Raw genomic sequence first — 23,775 nt, forward strand, 5'->3', positions numbered from 1 at the left:
CCACTTCTCAGCCCTCCTTCTCTGAGCCTGCACCACTCCTGCTGGCATCAGAGGTGAGCTGGGAGCACCGAACGCAGCTGTCCCAGGAGGGCACAGTTTTCTCCAGCCTCTCCAAGAAGGAACCTGCTAAGGCACGGACACGTGGGCTGCCCAGTGCACTCGGCCACCTAAGCGATGCAGACTCTGCTGGGATGGGCGCGAGTATTTACAAGCAGATCTAGGCTGGCTGCATCCCTGGGCCCCCCTTCTTCCTAGGTCACCACGACTTCCGGAATCATGCTGCTCACCAGGACTAATGGAGCACAGATGTACTCTCGAGGGAGCGAGCGCGAACCAGAACCCTCATCTCTGGAACGCTTCCCAGGAAGAACCATCTCCTCACCATCACGTACCCCGAAGTACCTAAGGAAAAGACAGAGCACGAAATTGAGCAGAAGAGTGAGTTCCCAGCATTTTTGCGACTTTATCCCTTTAAGGTTCTTGAGCAGGATTTATGATCACATCTTCTCAGAGGGAAACAGTGTTGTGCTAACAGGTAAGGAGGAAACAACCACAGCAAGATACAGATCTGTAATGCTTTAATTAAAGCGCAGGTAAACAGCAAACAGCAGCAGACCTCTCAAGTATTTCACAAGCCCCATCTTAGTCATTACTGTTTGCCTCACAGGTTGCAGGGGGTCTAAGACTGCTCTCCACGCTGGCTTGTAGGGCACAGAGCACATCGGGACAAACGGAACCTGGCTGTCAGGCAGAGCTGTGCTCCTGCTTGTCCACAACAACTGAGGGATCCAAGCGCACGGCAGCAATGAAAACACGCAGCCTGCCAGCGTGTGACCGAATTCGGTCAGGGCAGGGAGAAGAGACGTTTCACTCCAGACTGAAGACTAAAACGTACGATAAAGAGAAAGGAGTCTTTGAAAGCATGGCCCAGGCAGATTCCCCCAGCGTGGCAGGAGAGACCCATGTTTCTGATTTACCACTTTTGGCAAGGAATATCGCCAGAATGTAAACCACAGGTGATCATAAGCAGAACCAAACAGTGGGGGGTTCTGCAGCACAGTACCATCCATGCTGGACAGTGTGGGATCCTCCCTGTGACCCTGACAATAAAGCAACAGCAGGAAGCGGTGTGGTGCTGCTGGCCATGACTGTGACTGGCAACAAAAACACAGAAGCCTTTTTAATATTGCAAAGACAGAAATTAAATCCTTCTCCTCTTACGCAATGCTTGCCCTTCCTCAGCAGGGATCAAATCAATATGGGACCATGCAAAGTCAATGGTTTATTTCAAGCGGTTTTGAATTGGGCTTTGTAGGCAAAAAGGCATCAGCCTTGTTTCAAGCTCCATGAAGACACATCGGTATTTCCATTCCACGTCTATTTGTAGGACAGAAATGTGACTTTGTTCCGCTTTAATCCTGTTTAAACGACCCACTATTTTAAAATAGCGTCTGTCAGGAAAAAAAGAATCAAGTCTAGGGCTGGAATTATCCCTGGTAAAGATTGGGGATCCCACTTGTTAGTGAATGAGAATCACCCTGAAGGAAGTTAAGAACAACCTCATAGCATTAACGTTGTATTTCCCCACCCTTTCTTCTAGTTCATGTTAGCACCTTAGCTGTACTTTATGGTGGTGGCTTAAGCACACACCAGCACGTGCATATGCAAACACATGCAAGCTTGTCACTGTCATACAGCTACCAAACCACACAAGCAGTGTTAACTTACTGCATGCCTTTCTGGAGCACATTAACAGCAGCAGAAAGAACTTTCACGTAATTTCTGGAGAAATGCTACAGTTGTAGGCCAACTTACATAACTGATTTAGCTCAACAGAATTGCTTTCTGCTGCTAATCTGCTCAACAGTTTATCTTTGCTGTCGTGATCGGTTGAGCTTTCTTTAAACCGTTATGGATTAGCGTTCTGCTATAACACGTTAAAAGCTTAGCTTTGTTTATTTTTGTCAAGAATGGGGGAGGGATATCAGGTTCAAATGTTCAGGCAGCGGTTTATGAATGGTTATTTTTCTTACATGGCAATAAATATATTCAGGTACCGAATGCAAGGCACAGCTAAATGCTTCGAGAGACAGTACTAGTGGCTGGAATAAAAATATTTGTGAATTCATTAAAAAAAAAAAAAAGAAAAAGAAAGAAAGAACTTTATAAATTTGCGTAATTATTTTAATCTGTAAATACAAAATTTAATCCAGCATTCAAATAGTTCATCACACCCACCAGCTTTGTACAGAAGACCAAAGAGTAAATGGCCTGAAAGCTTAATTAATAAAGCTGGTTGAGGATTTTACTAAGTTTGCATTGTTGTTGCAATTTGGAGACAGAAATCCTGCCAAAAGCAATCCGTCATTCAGCTGCAGGAAGATAGTACACCACAATGCACACAGACACCAAACAAATGGAACCTCAGCCACGCCACTCACAAAGAGGTGTTCAGATAATACTAACGAGCTGTTCAGTGAATTTTCATGGTGGGTTCATCAACTATGAAAGTGGATGATTTATTAGAAGACTACAGTATGAATCCAGGTCCAAATTTCTACTATAAAATGATGAGCACAACATACTAGTTAAACCAAATCCAGCAATTAGCACACTGCTTTCACCTTTGCGTAACCTAAAGGGTTTGCAGATGCCAGTCTGGAATGGGATGAGAGGCTGTGTTCCTGAGCACTGTCAATAATCCTCCGTGCAGCTGAAGCCTATGCGCTTCCTGTTCCAAGGAAACACTAATTCTGTGATCAGTCGTGCTGGCAACCCTATGACCTCACAACTTTCCTATCCAAAATGAAGCAAGCAGGCACTTTTACATTCCTAAGAGCAACACAGACACTAGAGAAGTTAAAAAAAAAAGTGTCTAGTGGTGCTAGGGAAAAAAAATAAAAACATAAACCTGGGAAAGTAATTCAGAAAAGAGGAGGAAGAAATCCAACTTACGCGCAATTAGTGTGCTGTTTGCTTTGCTTTTTTATCGGGAGAGATCTTTATTCTGCACATTCCAGTGAATGGCCGTTCGCTATTAATTTATCTTCTTTCTGATGGCAAGTGGAGCACCATTCCAGAGTTTCAACATTCCCTTGATGCTGCTCTGATTAATGCTTGTGTGCTATTTAAACAAAGCATATTCCAACCAAATCTGACCATATATGGAACTCCCTGACGAGTAAAAATTTGGATGCCCTACAAAAAAGAACCATGAAAACAGAATACACACACAAACACACAGAACACGCCAGACTGCACAAACTCAACATGTACTAAAAGAGGCTCTTGGTGGCAAAGGTGAGGTATCCCGTGTGACCGACCATCTCCCTGAGTGGCACGCCACTTTTGAACTGCACAGTTCCTTGCTGCAGATTAGCGCTCGGGCTACCTTGGTTTGATGGGTTGCTGCTGTCAAAGCCAGTGCTAGAATTATCCTCAGCTGCTTTTCCAAGGTCAGGGATTTGCAAGCTAATTGTCCTTACATTGTACACTCGGAGCAGAATTTCCAAGGTGTTAATCTCTGTAAAACCATATTCTTCCATCGCTAGGCAGGTTCTCTGGACTTGTTCAATGCAGGGGGAGAAAGAGCAGATGCGGCCACCTGCAACATGAGACAAGCAGTGGAAAAGAGAATAAGAAGCAGAACAAAGCACTTTTTATCTTTTTTCAAATTCTCCCAGATGCCCATAGAATTATTACTATACGGACAAAGTAAAAACATTTTTCAAGAAAATCTCCATGAGGCAACTATGCACGTTTAGAGTGTCAGCACAAAATCAAACATGGACAACTCTACAAGATGCTTCAGACCCTTTAAAAACTGCAACAGCGAATTCATTCATCTTCCAAATTCAGTGTTGCCCACCACACGTGTTCCTGATAAAACCATTAAAGTTGATCCCTTTAGAGAAGCGACTCTTTTGCAATCACTACCCACTATTGTGGACGGAGGCACCGAAGTGAAGTTGGCACCTACACAAAGCCAGAAGTCATTCTCCACACATTGTACAGAGTTGCCTTCATTAGAATACAAGCGTGTGTGCACACACATGCTGACAAAAGCGGCCGTGTTTATTTGAGAATGATGGTATGCGTGTACAGAATAAAGCAATCTCTCCCGGCCATAGAAGGAGTGCTGTTAAGGCTTTATTTACCCTTTTAGTCAAGCTGACTAGCATGTCTCCTGAGCATTAAAGTTTACTGGATACCACATTGGGCAGGTTTACAGCAAATGCTTCAAAACTCTAGGATAAGACTTAAGTGATAAACTAACACTTGTCTCCTTGTCTGTGCACAGTTCAGATTTTTTATTCTAAATACAGAGTATTAATAGGCCCCCTACAACTTTCTGCATGCTATGGTGTCAGCTTAACAGCTGAGAATAGAATGATTCCGATTTACTCTGAAAAGCCACAGCCAAATCAGATCAAAGAATTATAAGGACACTGTCTGCCATAAAGCCAGGGCATGTGCTTTCACCCTGGACATGATGTCCCACAAGGCAACTGCCCTTCCTGAAAAGCTTTTGTGCTGGGGGAAGGAACACTGGGCAATGCAGCTTCAACCATTGTTCTACTTATTACAATTAGATGAAAATGCTTGCTGACCTGATTCGCATTCCTTCCCAGCCCTCTCCCAGGCTCATCCAGTCAAGCCTTCCAACACCAGTTGTCTAAGTAGTTAAAGAACCCGTGCAAGTGAGAGCAAAGCATCCTGCTAAAAATAGAGGCTATGCTGGGACTACATGAAGCCTGCTTTATCTCAAACTCCCCTTTTTTTTCCTTTTTCGTTTCTAAAGTCACATCTCTAAAAAAAGAAAGCATCAGGTCTGAAAGCATCACTGTAGCACTCTAGTTACTGTGCAGCAATGATGTGCCAGCTACTGACTGGGGAAGAACACTCTCCATGACCATTATCTACCATACACTAAATAGGATTTAATTTTAGTCCTGAAAGAAAGTCTCCACAGCCAGGGGTTCTTATCATGCATCTTCAGAACAAAATACCCTGGACAAGTAAGTCCCTGGAGTGACAATTAAAACCCAAATCTAATAATCACCTGCAAAATGAATGCTGGTATGTGTCATTATTAACCAACTCTGTTGATGCCCACATAATTGCACACCCAGTCCACTAGCTCCCATGAAATTAGATTTATATATTCATCAGGATGGCCAGGGCTACCAAAATGATTCTGGATCAGACAGCCAATCTTTTCTGTCCAAAGCAGTACACACTTCTACCATGTCTGTAGATGTAAAAGAGAAAAGCTCAGAAACAAATTTCTGTTACATAATTAGAAAGCTACTATGACACACCTATGTTATAAAGAAAAACATTATATTCTTATTGTGTAGGGAACTGAACAAATGTCTAACTTAGCTAAATGTCAGTTCACAATAACTCTTTGTCTGCAAAGCAAGAATTTGCAGAAAGTCCAGAGACTTATTACTATTTCATTCAGGCTTTTTGGTTTTAGTGTTTTATATTGCAATAAAAAAGGGAAATATATTTACATTTACAGTAAGTTTGTTCTTATTTATTCTGACTACAAGGGTTTCAAGATATGTTTAGGCTTTTGAATTCACATGCTCCAGATTTACAGTCAAAAACTAAGGAGCCTGCACACAGCTGTTGCCATACAAGCTGCAGAGCCGCCTACGGTTCCCTGTCAAGCCTTCAATTAAAGGCAGAGCACCCTTCACTTTGCTTTGGGATGGTCAGCTGAGCACAGTGTATCAACACCAAACTTGGTGATGATTTATCAGACCGCCTCTTTGCGAAGCGGGCTGCTTGGGGAAGCAGAGTTACAGAAAATAGGCTTTCAAGCCGCTTAGCAGGGAAGAAAGCTCTTGCTTGCAACAGCTAATATCCAGAGGGGAAGCACAAAAAATAATGTGACTTTACTTACTGCACTGATGGAAGCTTCTCAGGTATGAAGAACTGAGAAAACGGCCTAACAGCTGGTATTCCATATAACTGAGAACATCCAGGGGGTTTTAGTAGTTCTGCCAATTTCATTTTTTTCCCTTTCATACCTATTCTTCTGGTTATTATTATATATTCCTCCCAAAGAAATATACCTACAAATAGCTTAGAAGCAAAAACACCGAGCATCTGTCTTTACGGATCCTAACAAGTGGGAGAGGGGTCCCCTCTGCTTTTTCCTGCACACACCATCAGGCAGGCTGGGTATGACTTGCAGGCCAAACTTGTTTGATTAAGCAGATATTAAGAGAAGACTGGAAAGCTGCAATTAGCAAAAGGTTGGAAGGCAAAAATGAAATTGCAGTTCCAGACTGCTGGAGGCTGTCTAAAATAGAGAGACTGGGGAAGCCTCAATTGCCCTGGTGTGTTTAGACCAGCAAAAAAAGTGGACCCTGAGCAGCAGAAAATCAGCGCTCAGGACACGCTCATTTGTTCTAGGGGCAGAGACGCCACCATCTTCAACAGACCAGATGCTTCTGAATTCTCTACACTGTGGGCTGCCCTCTGTACCCCCGCTGGATACCAGCTAGGCAATACCCTTTCTGTCACACTCACCAAACAGATCTAAATCTAGATTTCAGATTTCACAATTTCTCAGATTCTCTAAGAGCCCTCTTGTCCTTTAGACATCAAGAGGCATTTAGGGCTTAAAGGACTTGAATATGCATTGCTTTGTCTTGCCATGCCAAGGATTCCTTAGTGAATGAAGAAAAGACACATACTCCCTCCCTCTCCGCTTGCTGGGGCACACCGCTCTGTCTGTGTATCACAAAGGGGTGGACTAGACTAAAGAGCAAGTGAAAACAACTGAACGGAAACTTTTTAGTACAAACTGAGTTTGTGTTCTTTCAGAGCTCTCCTTTAAGGAAAGCTACCGTTCCTAAATTTGGTTAATGAGATCTGTGTGTCATCATAAATTGATATAGTAATTATCTGAGATTAATCCTGTTCACATTGGGAAGCTGTGTGAGCTTTTTGATCTGAAGAGCTGTCTAAAAATGTGTTTATTCATGTATAATGCATCTGACAAGTGCTACAGTTGAGGAGAAGAGAATAATGAGACTCTGTGAAAGACTTACATTTTTTTCTACCTTCAATTTTACAGGGACTGAGTTAGTTTGAAGCATTTAATGGAGAGGTTAAATCTCCCAAACCCGTAGGCTGGAACAAGCCCACACAGTCCTGGCAGCCATTGTAACCAGCAATAGGGTCGAGAGGATAGGAAAACTGAAGTACAATTCAGACTGGAATGATTAGAGAAGAGAGCTTAAGGGAAGGGTGAAATAGAAGATTGGCATCCACATAGCACTGTACATTTTAACAGACAGCAATCTAATTAGTAATCAAACCCTTGCATCTTTACACGAGATCAGTGCCTTGAAAGTTGCTCCCCCTTCAAGAGCAGTTCCTGGTATGTTCCTGTGCAATTCCAACAAACAATTTCGTTTCTGGTTTTTCTGAGCAAGCACTAACACCTCTACCAGTTCTATTTAGCTAATAACTGCATCAGGTTTCAAGTATGGAAAATCTGGCAGTGCTACCCAATCGACAAGAACTCCGGTGCATGCTTATGACACAGAAAACAGGTCCAAGTTATGTGCTGTCACTTCTCTAGGTCACAGTATGTGTCACAAGCGCTCCATCAGGTTTTTTTCATCAATCCAGTATTATTCAGAAGATGCAAAAAGAATATATGTAGTGCAGCACCATCGAGTTCCAGGGAAAATGGCCTGTAATTTTAGAAATTATTCTGTGATGTAAAGAATACAACAGAGCATTTTCATCTCTGATAAAAGAACACAGCTCTGGGTTTTGGGACTTCAGTGCATTGTCATAACTGGAAGATTACGTTACAAAGATCTCATGGAAATAAAAAAAACACACAGGCATTATCATTATGTAGGGGCGAGGCAGGAGAGTCACTGAACAGCATCACCGTGGCATTTACTCTGTGCTAGTAGGACACTAAAAATATTGCCTCTGTAAAAGGGGACAGAACGTCCTTTAAGCGAGTGTGCTCGTGGGTGATTTGATGTAGCTTCCCTGACAAGTGAAATTAGAGGATTCAGCTGTTAGAAGAAATTAAAGGATGTTTCTTGATTCAGAAAAGAAAATTTTCTACAAATTACTCACCAGCTCATTAATAGGAGATCGATGTGATTTTCTGCAAATGTGACCTTAACCTCTACATCTGTAGATGCATCCTTCAAAAGGACTTTATTCCTGCTCACTATTATGGGCTGGCAAAAGCATGCAACAAGGAAGATAAAAAATCAGTTGGCTCCAAATCGAGGAATAAAACCTAACAACTTCCTTTAAGGATCCTTTCATCCCAAACTACTTCCTACAAAGCATGTAAAGGCCAATAGCTTTGGCTGGCATCCCACAGCATGGATTACAGATGCAGGAAGCCTTCTGCTTGGTTCTGCTTGGTTCCTGACATGGGAGGGGATCACTTCTACTTCAGGCCAGGCCCATCGTGTGCACCTGACCTACCAATCAGACCAGAGCTAGGTTAATGCCCTCCAACGAGATACAACTACCAGGGCTGGCTCAGCAAACAGCCAGTGCTTGGGAACCAGATGGAGCTGCCTTGTAGGTCAGCACTTGGTTCTAGATCCTAGTGGGGCACCTCTGCACTAGACCAGATGGCCCCTCAATGTTGAGAGGATATGCTTCAATCTAAAGTTAGTTTGTGGATCTTTAACGCTACCTTGAGTTAATTCTCCTTCGAACCAAAGCAGGTACCACCCTAGCAAAGGCTGGTGTGGACATGTTAGCAAGCACTTACTGCTTCATCCATTTGTTCCAAAACAATCTCCTGGGGACATGAGAAGCATCAATACTGGCTTGAGTACCACCTGCATGGGTGGAGGAAGATAGTGTGGTAGACTGTCAGGCTCCACTTCCAGCCCTAACACCTTCCTGGTGTGTTCTTGAGGTAGTCCAAGCCCAAACATCAGCCTTGATGTCACTGCCCTCTTCTTAGTGTGATTCAGCCTGGGGTACTCCCTGTCCAGATACCACAGAGGTGAGACTTGTGGCCTGGGATTTCAGCTGCTCCTCAAAGCCATACCTGGGTGGTTTAAAAACAGGACCATGAATAACCTCTGGGGCTAATGAAAAATAACCAGTGAGACTTTCTACCTGGATGTGGTATCCCCTGAAAGCTCAGGGGAGGAGGGAGGCAAGCCCAAATGAAAACTGAAACTACCTAAACCAGGCAATGCCTTGCTTGACCACAGGCTACTGGGAAGATGAGTTATTATTTATTCTTATCTACAGCACCTGTAATAACCAAACCTGGCAGGCTAGGACAACAACCAATGGCTATGCTAAGGGGAAAAAACGCAAACAAGATGTGTTTTAAGTCCATTATGTACAAACGAAACAAATATGAGACCGAAACCCAACTCCTGTTACAAAGAGCAGAGCACTGCTGAAGGGCTTCTGCGACGGCAGGAAATGCAGAGGCCCAAACAGGGAGATGTCCAGAGGGAACTTTCCCTGCAGAGTTTTTGGGGGAGGCCTGACAGCACCCTGTTACCTGATCCAGGTGATATCTCAAGGATCACAATTTGACAAACTCATATATTTAGGGGCTCAAGAGGGAGTGGCAAGTCTGAATTTAACAGTTAGATCTTTAAAAGAAAGAAAGGAAATAAAAGAGGGGTGGTTTTAATAATTTTGTGACTCAGACTGTTAATTTAAACACCACCAAGGACTGATTTATAATTCAAGAGGCCAATCCAACCTAATATATGGCTGTATTTTTCCATCTCCCTACCTGAAAATTTACAATCTGTATGAAAATTTTTGTACAAATGGGTTTCTGCTTCATCTTCCACAGCCTTGGAAGAAATAAACAGTATTTAGAAGATTAGAGTAGGTGGGTGCAGAATTATATTCAAAGCACTACAGCATTCAGCTGTGAGATGACTGTGAGTCAAAAGTTTCAGGGCATTTAAGAACTGTAGAATATTGAGGATCTTTTTGTTACCTCACCATTTTTTCATTTATCTTAATTTTTTAAAATTTAGCCTGAAAGGGTTAACAGCAACTTTGCAAAACCCACCAAGGTCAGGTATTGGGAACAGCAGCTATAACTATACAACAGCATTAATCAGCAGATGCTGCAAAAGAAAAACAGTGCAGGTCTGGAAATGAAAGCAAGTTCTGCAGTGCAGCAGTGCCCGAGAGATCCTACAAGCAGCATTTCTGCTGAAAGTGTGACTGGGGAAATCAGCACAGAAGGATGCAGCCGAGATGCAAGCCTGAACGTCGTCAGAGCACATCACCAGAGAACAAGAACCTTCTAGTCACAAACCTCCTGTGCCATTTTATTCTTTTAGCTCTTCAGAGGTTGGCAGTGCTTTAATGTACAGTAGCCAGGCTACTGTAAGTAGTGTATTTACAGCATACTGCAAGGCATAACGTGAGTGATAAATGTACTCTGTAAAGAGGATCATTAACACTCAGCCTACTAGGAGCTGCAACTATTCAGGATCTTGAGCTTAAGTAGGAGAGAAAACACTGATTTGATAAGGTTTTGTTAAGGTTAAGAACTCTCTCTTACATACAGTCTCAGCTGAACACTCGATAATGAAAATTGTGGTTTTAAAGAGGAGGCTAGCTGATGCCATATATTGAATTCACTTAGTTCTCATTTCATTCAAAGTACCTTAAGACTTTAGGGAATAAATTACCACTATCTGGCAGTACAGCTGCGATATTTGTGTGGCACATCACAACAAAATCCACAGTGTGAACGGTTCAAATGTGACCCTGTCCAGATGTGAGAGAGAGGGCGTGGAGGGAAAAGAGTGGAACGACTCATTTTCTCCAGTGATGATGCTTTATCACTATACTAACCCTTGGAACAGCGGTGAACACCAGCACTATGGGCACAGACTGTTCTTAGTGCAGAAGAGCTTTAACTATTTCAAAACAAAAAGAGCACTATCGAATTATCTGCCTGCGGCAGAGAAAGGGAAGCAGTTACAGATACCCTTCTATCATATTTTAGATTCTACAAGAGTAAGGAAAAACCACAACAAAGCTACCCACGATTTGGAGTAAAACAGAAACATGTGTAAGTTTGTACCTAATACTACGGCAATCAATTATGTTTTATATGAAGAAGAAAAACAGCTTTTGTTTATATGCAAAATAGAAAAAATGGCCCCATCTCATTCAGGTACTATGAAACCCAAAAGATGACTCTTAGACCAGCACCAGATCTCAGACACTGGTGGCTGTTTGCAGCAAAAACTGCAGCAAGGATCAGCAACTTTGCCTTTTGACTGGTACATAAAGTGCAAGATGCCACTTCACAAACACAAAAATGTGGGATTTTAAAGTATTATTTATATTGCCTAAGCAGATGTAACACAGAAGCATAGCACAGAAAAGTACAGCCAGATGGTATGGCCAGTTTGGGACTATACTACCTTTTCTAGGATTTCAAATGCTGGAGTGAGCCAAGGATTTGAAGCTTGGAACTGTTCAAGCAGCTCTGCTTAGTATTCTAAACATACGCCACTTAAATAATTCAAATTGGACTGCGCAATGCAGCGCCTTCTAAGCTGGGAAGTCAGCTGAGTGTTGTGCTCACTAGATTAGATAATTTGAGCACGGGAAGGGCATCGTACAGTGCAGTGAAAATTATTTTTTTCCCAGGACACACTGGAAAGCAGCTACAAATTGAGCTGTAACCCTTGCAGGTACAGAGTGCTAACAAGTCTCTCTTTATTCACCTTCTTAAAGAAAGCATGTGGTACATTGGTATCCTAAAGCTTTCAAGAATTTTTTCCGTAGTAACTGAGGTAGACTAACAGCTGGGTCGGTCCTGACTGAGCAAGGTAATGCACATTCAGTGACCTTTAAGAACAAGCTTAGATCCTGTCATTTCAAGAAGACCTAGCAATTCAGTTAAAGTCAGGCCTGTGATTACACACTTTAACAAAGACCTGTGCCTTGGCACATAATCAAGTTTTACTAAACTCACGTCCCAGCACGGGCATTGTTCAGCACTCCATCCTCTTGTGATTAGAAAAGTCACTTTTGTAGATGGAAGTGATCTGGCATAAGCTAGTTCAGATCCACACTAGTATAGTTACACTACTATAACATTAATTAGGGGAAAACTTATTCCAGGATAAAAGAATGATTTATTCACTAAAGCTTATTTTTCAATAGGGAAAAGATTTAGAATAAACTGATGAAATCCATCACTTGCTGTCACAATCCTGGAACAACTGGCATAAGCTAGAACTGCCTTTTATGTTCCATTCCCACTGCAACCAACGGCAAACTTCTCATTAGCTCCAATAGAGAGACTTAAGGCAGAAATTGGCGAGCCTATTTACGTATAACCACATTTTCTTTAACATTACTGATGGGGTGCTCTGTTTAAGAGGTCCCAATCTACAATAATGGATGTGAAGTGTGTCTGAACACCTTTTATATATGCACCTTTCCACTGAATTGCCAAGTAAATTTGCTTTCAACGTTTATTGTTACTGCTGCTTCCCACACGCTTCAGATCTAGCAAAATGCACTTGACAAAGGTTCAAACGTTTGTTTTTTTTTTATAAACTGCCCATGCTAATTGTAGCAGCTAGCACAGGCCTGTAGGAAAAAGTTGTTCTTCTCATTTCAAATCTTCCACTGCAAATTGAAGACCTCTTTTGAAGGTTTTTCAGCCTTAGGAATGCCTAGAGACATTTAAGAACATTGACATTTAAGAACAGTGATCACACAATGGAAGCGTACGGCTCAAAGGCAGAGATGTGTGCATGCGCAGCACTTCCTGAACCGAAAGAGGGAAGTGCAGTTACCTTCAGCTTTTAACGCTGACTTGGCATGTCCTATGGCTTCCCATGGAGACGGAATATCTAGGAACACGGCATCTGCAATGTTTGAGACACCAAATCCATTTTTGCAGACATCCTGGTTGGTCACGGTGACCAGGTGCTCCACCCCATGCTCTCGAAACTCCTCCCTGGCCTTCTCGGCCCTCTGTTGGTGGAACTCCACCGTGTACAGGTGCCCTGTGGGAGCCACTGTCCTGATGACAGCGTGGGAGAGGGATCCGCTGCCCGTACCTAGAAAAGAGAAGAAACTCATGAAATGCCTTTTGACAGCGCTAAACATTAGAACAAAGGTCTTCTCCATTAGTCTTCCCGCTTGAACACTTAAGTCCAAACTCAAATGAACAGAAACCATTGGTTAAACTACTGAAAGAGAACAGTCCTTCTTTCACAAGGAGAGGGGGACCAAATGACCTAGGAAACACTCTTCAGGGTCTTCAAAGCATTAATTAAAAATCTGTCAAACCCAGGACCTGCCCTCTCTCCCTGGAGCAGAAAAATAATGCCAAGGGTCAGCTATAGCTCTAACAAGTGCCACAAGAGAACACAAGGAAGCAAATGCAACAGGAAAAACTCAAGGAAATTAACCAGAGAGGTTTTTTTCAGTGTGCCAGACTGTTCTTGGGTAAAGAGATGAAGCCAAATTTTAACGTATTTTCAAATCCTTATACTTCTTTAAAACAACAAAGAGATGCTGGCAAGCGTCCATGCTTGAAAATCCTATTGATATATACGCAAACAAATGGCCTTCAGGATATGGAGTCTGTTTTGCCCACAGACACTGACCATCCTCAGTTCCCACTGACATTAACCAAAACTAAGGCCTCTGGGCTCCTTGCAGCCGCACTGACCAAACGACCTGATTTCACAGGTGACTTACATACGCACACACCTACACAATCTTAACAACGTCTAAGGAGATCCATCACATATGTGAAATTGTATATAAGTACAATTACCACGTACAACCCGGGACTAACTATTAAGACACAGATCTTTTTCCTTGTTTCAGTTTGATAATTTAGGAAACTTATTTTAAATGATCCATTGGCGTATTAAATAGATGAATGACTAATAACCAATGTTTTCACTGAAGAAAACACCCATGTACCAATTCACATTGCAAATTACTCACTCAAGTGGCATTTAAGAGAATAACCCCCCAAACTCAAAACCCCACAGCAACACCAAATTATCTGTGTTTATTGATTTATAATTCTGTACTTGGAACACATTTCTCCTGCAGAAAGAAAATCTATTTCTAGATGTCTTCAATGACTGTTCAGGCTAAATTTCAGCCTGAAGCAAGTTCTTTCAAGTAACATAAATCTTAAAAAACTTAAAAAGGACAGAACCTGATGTACAGCAGCGGTGGAGAAAGCTCAGAAACTAGTAGAAAGGAAATTAATTAGGGGACACAGGGTCTGGTACAGCTGCTTAATTGGAGCAATACTTTCCACGACCGTACAGGAAGTCATTTTACTGACGGATCCAAGGTTCTTGCCCTCTAGTCACGTAAGGGGAGAAACATGGTCGTGACACTGTGTTTAATCTGACAGCTCTGAAAGGGGAGCCCTTCAGACTGTAAACAGAGCTCAGGGCCTATGTTGGCCGAGTCAACCCACTGCACTGTAGAATCAGCACTGCTCCTCTGCCTCCCTCTGAGAGGGCTCTGACCCCAACGGGAGACTAGCACCCTCCCCCCAGCTTTAATGGGGCAGATTAAATGGGGAGGGAGGACCTACAGGTTTTAGCACTGGCCTCAGAGAGGTGCAAGGGAAGAGAGAAACTGTGACACACACATTTATTTGAAGTGAAAATCCATGCATTCATGCCAGTACTAAAGTACAGCAAACAAAAGGCAAAAGACACTTACATGTGCACACATGAAAAACTACCTGGTCATGGCACCTGTAGGCTCTGAATGTCAACACAAACTTTTCCTTGGTCAAAAGGAGTAATAGCAGCACAGAGCCATGTGGTTGTAAAAACCCAATATATATGTGCACAGCAAAGGAATAGCATTTCATTGATTTTTTTTTTTTTTTTAATGACAGGAGCAGGGAACTATTTGCCACAGGATGCTAAAACGACTGACATTCTGCCTTTACGTTTCATGCCAGAAGGCAGGATTGCATTACTGACAACTTTTGCAAACTGAGGGAATTTAATTATTTTACCTCTCAAATGGGGAATGCTGCACACTTTCTGCACCTTTCTCTGCTAATCTAAAGGAGTGAACAGAAGGCCTGTCAGCACAGCTGGGCTGTAAGCAGAAGAGAGAGGCAGCTTGTGCCTGTATCCAATTTCCTTATTCATATCCTTTTACATTTTTAATTGCTTTCCTTTTAAATCTGCTCTTAAAAACACCACAGAAGCTACTGTTTGTCTCCTTCCTAGGAAAACCCATTAAGACTTTTCAGCTTTTTTTTCTGGTACTCTTGTTTTGTTCACAAACACTCCAAGCCAAACCCTGAACCAAAACCAGGATGTTGTAACTCACCACTTGCAGGCGTATTACAGACTGAGCTTTTGCTAAACAAGGTTGCCAGGAATTATTTATTGTTGACTGGCTGCCACAAACATGAGAATAATACATATGTATCCCATTTTAACATATCAAATTCTATCACACTAACATCATTAATGAGACTATTTCTGAAGGTGCTGCCTGCCTTCTCCGTGACAACACTCTCAAAACTGCAGGAAATAAAGAACAAGATGGTTATGAATCACCCACCATCGTAAAACCTCTCCTTGAAGAGATGACAGATTCTGAACTCAGTCCTGTGAAACGATGATGACCCTCAGCTCTCATGTGCCTGATAGTTCAAAATGCTTGATATGATACATTAAGAATATGAGGGTCTGGCAGTTCAGCCTGAGTCCACACCCAACACAACCCCTGAAGCCCAATCAGCACTGTCTACAGAAGGTAGGCGTTCAACCCTATGTTTCTCTGATGTTTTAGAAGGGGAAATGAACGTTTACATTTGCCTTCTTCCCTGCAAATCTGCAACATTCAACATCTGAGTACTCCCGCCACTTTCTCAATTACTTTTCAATTTCTCTTTGTCCTTATTTCAGTAACACTACTGAAAAAAAAAAGCAGTATTCTGCAAAATATGACTGAAAGAGTCTTAAGTGCCAGTTGGAGTAAGTTCTAGTCAGGTTCCGGTTTTCTTGGGAAATGAAAGGTATCCTTAGCATGATACAGAATCAGTCAGGAAAGCAGCAAAACGTAAGGAGTATTACTGAAGACATGAACTAGAATGCTACCCAACCTGAAATATCATAGCTGAATTGCCTGTATACAAATGAACCAAAAACCTGAATGCTCAAAAATTAATATTTTGTATCGGAAGAGGCAAGGTAAGAACTGGATGTACTTCAATAGATTTTCATTCTCATATAGGTGCAGTGAAACGCCTATGTTCCTGATTTGACCTAGAAAGCAGAAGGTAAGACAACTTCTAAAACAAATAGTTTATAAGTTTTACACCAGGATGATTGCCTTTCTGACAGCTTCACTATAAATAGCCTTAGAATCTGTTTGCTCTCCACCACAGGACAATGCCTATCTAACTACAGTGTATTAACCATGAATGGAGTCTGTAGAAGAGAGGTAAAACAACGCCAATTCTGCTGAAGACATTCTTAACACCACAGCTGCTGTTTTAGAGCTCACTTAGGTGAGCACTTAGGTCATTGCTAACGCCTTTGGAAAATATGATGGTCTTTCACATTGACTATTCTGTGATCTTAAACATCTTAGGCAAAAGGCAGACATCTTGCAGGTATTTAATGAGACATAGCAGGGTCCCAAATATGCCATACTCAAAGCTCAAAATCTGAGGAGGAGGCACCACGCAGGGGATGAGCATGTACTCTAGGAAAGTGCTCCATCTCAGTCCGAAGGCAGGAATTAAGGTCCTGTGGTAAAATCACATGAGTTAGGCGGCTAATGACCCTGCAAACATTCCCTTCTTCTTCTCTGCTACATCTAAGCTCAGGGGAGTTTTCTGCCCCCTCCCAAGACAAGGAAAACACTGCAGTTTTAGAAGGATTTTCAATCCTAACAAGTGAACACCTAGATGAAACACTCTAGCTCAGCACCTACTGATACTTGCTTCTGATTTGTAGACAAGAAAGTAATGATCAGATGAACTCCCTGATCATTCTGCTGACCTCGAACAGATCTGCTCTTCTCACTCTCTGCTTATTCAAGTGACAGGTTTTCCACAGAGAAGCCTCCACACACCTCAGCCATTTTGAGACAATGTCCATGTTAAGATCACTTCTCACCTTTTCAAAGCTGCAATGGACATCTGAGCTGTTCAAAAATAACAGCTGCTATTTCAGCACAGTATAGATACCCATCAGAACACTGTCAAGAGAAACACGAGTGTTACCACAGCATCTTGCGTAGCACTTGACTGATAACTGAATAAGAGTACATTTATACACTGTTTTCTGTTTAGTCTGGTTTTCTTATTGCAAAGGATATTTGTCTAACCTCCTGGAATCCCACCCATGCTAGAAACATTTCACTACATTTCCTCACTGCAGGCTATCGCTTGGCTTGTCTTCCCTAAATATTTCTCATCATCGGTGCTTCTTTTTAAAAAAGGAACTACAAATTGAGGTTTTGAACCTATAGGTGTTTGCAGGAGTGCACAAGCAAACAGATTTTGGAATAAAGTTGAAGACGCTCTTAAGTGCATACATAGGTTCATAGTGCTTGGAAACAGGAAAAGTGAAAAGTATGCAGAGTATTATTTAATACTGGGTCAATACACTAGTAATATTTTGCTAGAGCTGAAGTTTCTGCTGTAAAATTTGGCTACCTAAGGTATTCTAAAATGAGTAAATACAACAAAACAACGACAGTGTTGCTGTATTTGTCTCCTAGCTACGCCACTTAGACCTAGCAAATAATAAGACAGGTCATGTGTCAGCCATGAGAACGGAAGGAGCCTCAAAACCAAAGCAAAATTAATCTTTAGACAGAGCTAACGATTCCACAGCTAATATCTGTCCAGAAACACTGAACACAGAAAGACTGCTCACAGTACATGACAAGTTCATGTAACAGAATTATTAATCATTTGTAGCAAATATATGAAGAGATATCAAGCACCTGATGGAAACTAACCCAAAGATCTTACTGTGAAGACAGTCAAGGGCACAAATCATAGTGACAGAGGTGAGACACAGCAGGAGCAGGGACAGAAAGAGGGAGGAGGAGAGGGAGGGAAAGAGTTTCAAGGAGATGAGCTCGTGGCTGAAAGAGGAAACAACCAATCAAGAAGTTCCCTTCACAGGATGAGCTCTTTCTCCTGCCCATCTGCTGTTGACACCATGCTGAAATAGGCATTTTAGCCAGCAGGCTGGAGGTCAGCGAGGGCCACTGCTCCCTGACCAGATCGAGGACTTGGGGGAAGGATAGTAGGGAAGGTTTCAAGGCTGGTACTGCCTACAAAAGGAATGGGAATGTGAAGACTGCAAAGAATTTGTCCTTAGAGATTCAAGAGTCCTTTAGGGAGGGATCTTCTGCTAACAGACATAGTATTAAGTTCAGAGCTGCATGTGAAATGCGCGTGGTAGTCAAGTGAAATGACAAGATTAAAGTGAGTCCAGAAAGTCTGGAAACAAACGCTTTAGGGTATGAACAGCATTCCTCATCAGCTGCAGGTCAGCCACAAGTCTGAATACATTAGAGTGATGCCTCATGTGGCCACAGTTTTGGTTCAGTTCTTTGGTATGTCAAGAGAATACTACCCTCTCCAACGCTGGTACGGAGGAGGCCTTTCTTATACTTCAAAAGGTGCTATACAAGGATTGGGCTTTACAATTCTTCTCTCACTCTAACCTGAACAGCTACTAAGAGGTAGATAAGGAAGACATTACAAAACATAAGAATTAATTAGTATGAGCACATTCCAAAATCAAATCAATATTTAGAAACTTTGGTCTGTACTTCACACTAAAGGTAGAGCTGCAAACAGTTTACATATACTTATGACACAAAAATTGTAAAGACATGAGCAGTATTTTTCAAAAAGTCTATAGGCACTTTAGAGGAGACATAAGCATACAGCTGACTTGCTGTGACTCTGCAATAAACTATTAATCATTTATTGAGTATCCATTAATCATTAAGTCCTCATTAAATTTTTATGAGTGTACTCTTAACAAAATCTATACCCAGGCTGTGAGTTTGAAAATTTCATAATTGTTTTTGAGAAGCTCTAGTGTAAGGCTGGCCAGCAGCTCTCAATATTGCTTCACAGAGAAACGATGAGAACCCCGAATACTGTTCTTAGCCTTCAGAAATCCAGTCTGTGGATTCAGAAACCCATTGCTGTGTGGCAATGAACAGGGTTTAGCAATGTTTAATTTGGGATTTAGCTGAACGGAAACAAAAAATCCAATTAACCTTTTTGCTCATGTGAGTCTGATTTTGTTGAACGCTGAAGGATCACTGGGGTGGTGGTTAGAATACTTTTGACTAAATTACATTTTGTCTAAATACAATGCTCCACCAAAGCCAAAATATTTCTGAGATTTATCAGATTAAATGAGGTTTCACAGTGCTGTACTGCATTCCCTGAGTAATTCAGAGGGTTAGGACAGACACTTGTTCAGGTCTCACCAGGGAGAGAGGACAGTAAAAAAGCCTCAATACACAGGGACTGGAACGAAAAAAAATAGGGTTCCAGAGACTTTTGTACGGAAAAAATACCTGAAAGGTTTCATATTGGTTCCAATGTAGTATAAAAATAAATGTAAAAACCTCAAAATTGGTTGTCAAACGGGAGTTGTTATACTACAGGCAAATGTAATCACTGGACTGAAAATAGCCTTGCCAGGAAAGCTGACATCAAGATTAGTTTTGGAGAGTGTAGCAACACAAAAAAAAAAAAAAAAAAAAAAAAAAAAGAAAGATTCAGTTTATTCCTTTATCTAGACAGTGGCTGCACATGCAATGAATTCAAATGTGATCAGAGTTACCCGACAAGAATTACATATTTCACGCTAGCAGGCCACCCACAGCAGGTATTTTAGCAGCTATCTCAAGTATCCTTTAATTCTGGAAAGATCGGGCTGTTGAAGTCTGTATCAGAGTGAGGAATTCCTCAGACCAGGGGCCAATGCTTTCAAGAGATCTTAGCTCCAGCAACAGTGCTAACAGTTTTCAAATCTCAACATACCTTTATAAATTAGAAATTAGAAGAAGACAGAAAAAGGATCATATTCCTACACCTCCATCATGAAACATCAGGCAGACGCCGAGTTCCCTTAGAGCCTCAATAGAGTATGCTTGGATCATTTTAATTACGCACTCACTGCTGACAAGCTTGCTCTTTATGTATTTATTAAAGATGATTAAAAATAGTAAAACCTGTATTGTTTATATCATTTATGACAAATCATGACTAATCGATTTAAACTGCGTAATTCAAGTGATATAAAATTAAAGCCTCCTGGTTATTCTATTGAATTTTTCTAATCACACACAAAAGATCATTTACACTCCTATTCACGCCATTACAACATGACACAGAGGGTATTTCATCTTACTTTATCGATCCTTTCTTCATACAGTTGTGGAGACTAATCCACAATTCTGCTTGCTTACACTGGGTAAATGCAGGGCACTTTTCCACAGTCTAATTAGTGAGACAAGAGGAAAAGGGCCTGGTCTGTTTACAGTGCCTGCTTTGCCAGTCCGTACAGCAACTACATCTATCAGTTCAATTTCAAATAATAAAAAAGACAGACCTCCATGCTAATTAATGCTCAAAATACATCTAAAACCAGCACCAGCAGGAAGCTGACTCAAATGTCATTACCAGACCAGATTTCCTGTCTTGCTTCTATTAATCGCCATTGGGCTGGTTCCATCTAGGCCACACCAGGTTAATCTAGAACTAATGATTTTGGATCTCTGAATACTGTCTAACTTAGGATGGCACCGAGGTAGGTTACATCATCACACTGGAGGCTCCACTTGTCAATACCTGTAAAATTTTTAATTCAAATCACCACTTCTGGTCAGTTGCAAGCAAATCTGCAGTAAGATCTCTTGCTTCAAGGTTAACCAGATGAATTTGATGCAATACTTTTTCTTCGTGAACAGTGAATCTTACATTGCAAATACAAGCAAAACTATAGTAGTAAAACTGTTCACTTTTCCTGGAAAGCTCAAGTTACAATCCTTTGACAGCACAGGCATTAACATAAACCTGGGGACAGCATTCCATTAGCAAAAAGGATTGTTTGCGGCTATGACTTTTGGCTCATAACATTTTTGGGAATCTGGATAGGTTACCTCATCAAGTGTTTCCATTTCTTAGCTGTTTAGATAAGTGAGCTTTCAAACACTTTCACCCTCTCTAGGTACCTTTGACATTACTGAAAACATTTTATGTGCAGCTCTGTACTTCAACATTCACCTGTTTATTCCAAGTGAGGCAGGACATGGAGCAATTCAAATCTCCCACACCCTGACTAATTTGCTGTGTTTATTCTTCCCATCCAGTCTAAACATAGCAGGCAGGTGAAGAGGTGAAGAGCTGCCCAATGAACAGTACTGCCACTTCCCATGATAACCCTAAAAATGCCTGATCATCCTGCAAACCAAACTATAAACTCATAGGACCCAACCATTTTAGCAGGGCCAAAGGTTTGTGCATATGGCTTTGCCTATTTCAAGTGCTGCTGTACAGCAACCAGCTCCATACACCACCTGTTTCTTAATGGATGCAACTGGATGCAGAGATAAGTGCCATTTCAGTTGTGTTGGTAGGTGGCCATTATGCTTGAAAAGCTGCCCAAAATTATGCTTGGGTGGGAAGAGGAAATGTTAAATGCAAGAAAATGGAGTGCAGCACAACCCCACCACGCCGATCCTTTTCCATATCTATGCTTGGGAGAGAAGTGTATGAAATTGCTTCATAAAAACACTCAAAAGAAAAGCCAGAAAAAGCGACGACAAACTACCTCAGTTCATATTTTTTCAAACTAGAGAGGTGCACTCAAAACAAGCAAGCCTCGTGCTGCCTGCAGTAATAAAATCATGAAGGCATTATTATAAACTGTATTTAACCAGGAAAATAACTATTAATATAAAATTTCACTCCTTACTTGCAAATTAAGCAAAATCATGGAAGCTGCAATAAACCAAGTTTAGAAACAAAACACAGCCCTGTGATGAACACATCATCCATCGTATTATACAGCTACAGTGATTTCACATGCAGTTGCAGTGCCACAAGTGGATCACACTTTGGAAGAGAAAGATGAAATATACGTACTTACATGGCATCGCATTACATAAATACTGCCAAGTTATTTCCCTAATTAGTTCAACACCCTATCATCAGAGTCTCTTCCACTGGGTTATCTCAACTATATTCTCTGAAACTGCAAATTCAAAGCCTGAATTTTGATTCAAATAATGTATTTAAAAATATTTTTGAAGTACTTAACAACAGATTTAGAAAAGGGAAAGAAAAATGTTTATATATTTCTTCTAAGATGAATTAACCAAACACATACTCAAAGGCATACCCATACGTGAGGCCACCATACTGAGGCAACATCACCTGTTGAAGAAACAGCAGGTGATAACACGTGCACATGAAATAGAATTATTCAATGTGTAGGCTGGGAAAATTCTATCACAAAGGAAAAAATGAGATTTTTTGCAAAACGTAAAGATAAGCCTGTTTTTTCATGAAAGTGTTGGTGTTAGTTCTTAATCAAGGATTTCAACATATTAATTACCTGATTCGCACACTATGGAGCCTGGCTTCAGTTCTAACATCATGGTGATTATAGAGATGTCAGTGGAATACAGAATCTGTGTCCTGTGCGGAAGATTCATGGTCCAGAGTTCTGGAGTTGGATGAAGAATAAACACCCATCCTCCTTTACTGCAGGTCACTTTGGAGCCATACTTCTTGCCTATGAGGTCCGTGGAATGCCTGATGACCCCGTACTTAGTCTGAGTTACAGTGCCATGCTGGACTTTCACAGGAAACATGGATTCGTGGCCCAGAAACACTATAGCTGTGTCACCATCCTTTATTGTATCTCCATATTCAACAAAACTCATTGCGACAGTCTTGCAGTTGGCTGATGGTTGTCACCTAGAAGAGAATAAGTATGTCAAGAGACTTCTGCAGGATCATGATGGAGCTGAAACTACAGACATACAACGAAGTAATTTTATTTTCCCAATACAGTACAAAACCCCACTGTGCAAATAAGATGTTAGCAAGAGAACTCCATGAAGTTCAGGGACCTCCCTCCTGCTGCACTCTTGATCCAATTAAAATCAATGGAAAGATCCCACAGATTTGAATATAACCAGTATTTTTCCCATTTTATGGTATGTTTTAAACAAAATCGAGGAAATGCATTATAATTTACTCAGCCTGCTCCACACTACTACTGCGAAACGTGCAAGGCACTATCAATTTCAGCACTCTGCTCAATGCCAGTTCTCAAGCTCTCAGAGTATGCTGTTAAGTAGTAACTTTTATTTCCATCTGCTGGCTTATCCCTTGATGATTTACAACATAAGACAACTGCTACTTGCCTGGATATCAATCACTAGTTATCAGGACCCCTAAGAAAAGTTTACTTGAAAGTCTTCCAAATGAAGGTTTCGAGACAGCATAAAGGTAATAACTGCATTATTTTATGCATAAATTTGACTAATTACAAGGAAAAAGGAACATTGTGGCCTTTAATTTGCCATTGGGGGTGCAAAGTAATTGTCTGGGAAGCGATCTGTGCTGCAACGAAATGGAAACAACCATTTGCAAGCTAATGCAAACAGTTGTAGCACTTTAGTCCCATGGTTACAGACCTGTTGAAAGAATTACAATTAAATTTTGTT

At 41.4% G+C, this 23,775-nt stretch overlaps 1 protein-coding gene across 1 annotated transcript; it reads right to left on the reverse strand.

Moving 5' to 3' along the window:
- Positions 1-3,275: 3,275 nt before the first annotated feature.
- On the reverse strand, positions 3,276-22,986 carry TRMT61A (tRNA methyltransferase 61A). The gene is made up of 3 exons (XM_009949703.2): positions 22,656-22,986; positions 12,831-13,097; positions 3,276-3,604 (listed from the first exon to the last, which is right to left on the reverse strand). Exons 1-3 carry the CDS (start codon positions 22,984-22,986, stop codon positions 3,276-3,278), a joined length of 927 nt encoding a protein of 308 aa, XP_009948005.1.
- Positions 22,987-23,775: the final 789 nt, after the last annotated feature.

The sequence above is a fragment of the Leptosomus discolor genome, chromosome 3, assembly GCF_034619465.1.
Source record: "Leptosomus discolor isolate bLepDis1 chromosome 3, bLepDis1.hap2, whole genome shotgun sequence".
Lineage (NCBI taxonomy): Eukaryota > Metazoa > Chordata > Aves > Leptosomiformes > Leptosomidae > Leptosomus > Leptosomus discolor.

Coding starts and splice junctions, on each gene's coding strand:
- TRMT61A (XM_009949703.2), bottom strand. CDS start 22,986: ATGAGTTTTGTTGAATATGGAGATACAATAAAGGATGGTGACACAGCT. Junction 13,098..22,655: donor CTCCATAGTGTGCGAATCAG/GTAATTAATATG, acceptor TCTCTTTTCTAG/GTACGGGCAGCGGATCCCTC. Junction 3,605..12,830: donor GTCAGCGTTAAAAGCTGAAG/GTAACTGCACTT, acceptor CTCATGTTGCAG/GTGGCCGCATCTGCTCTTTC.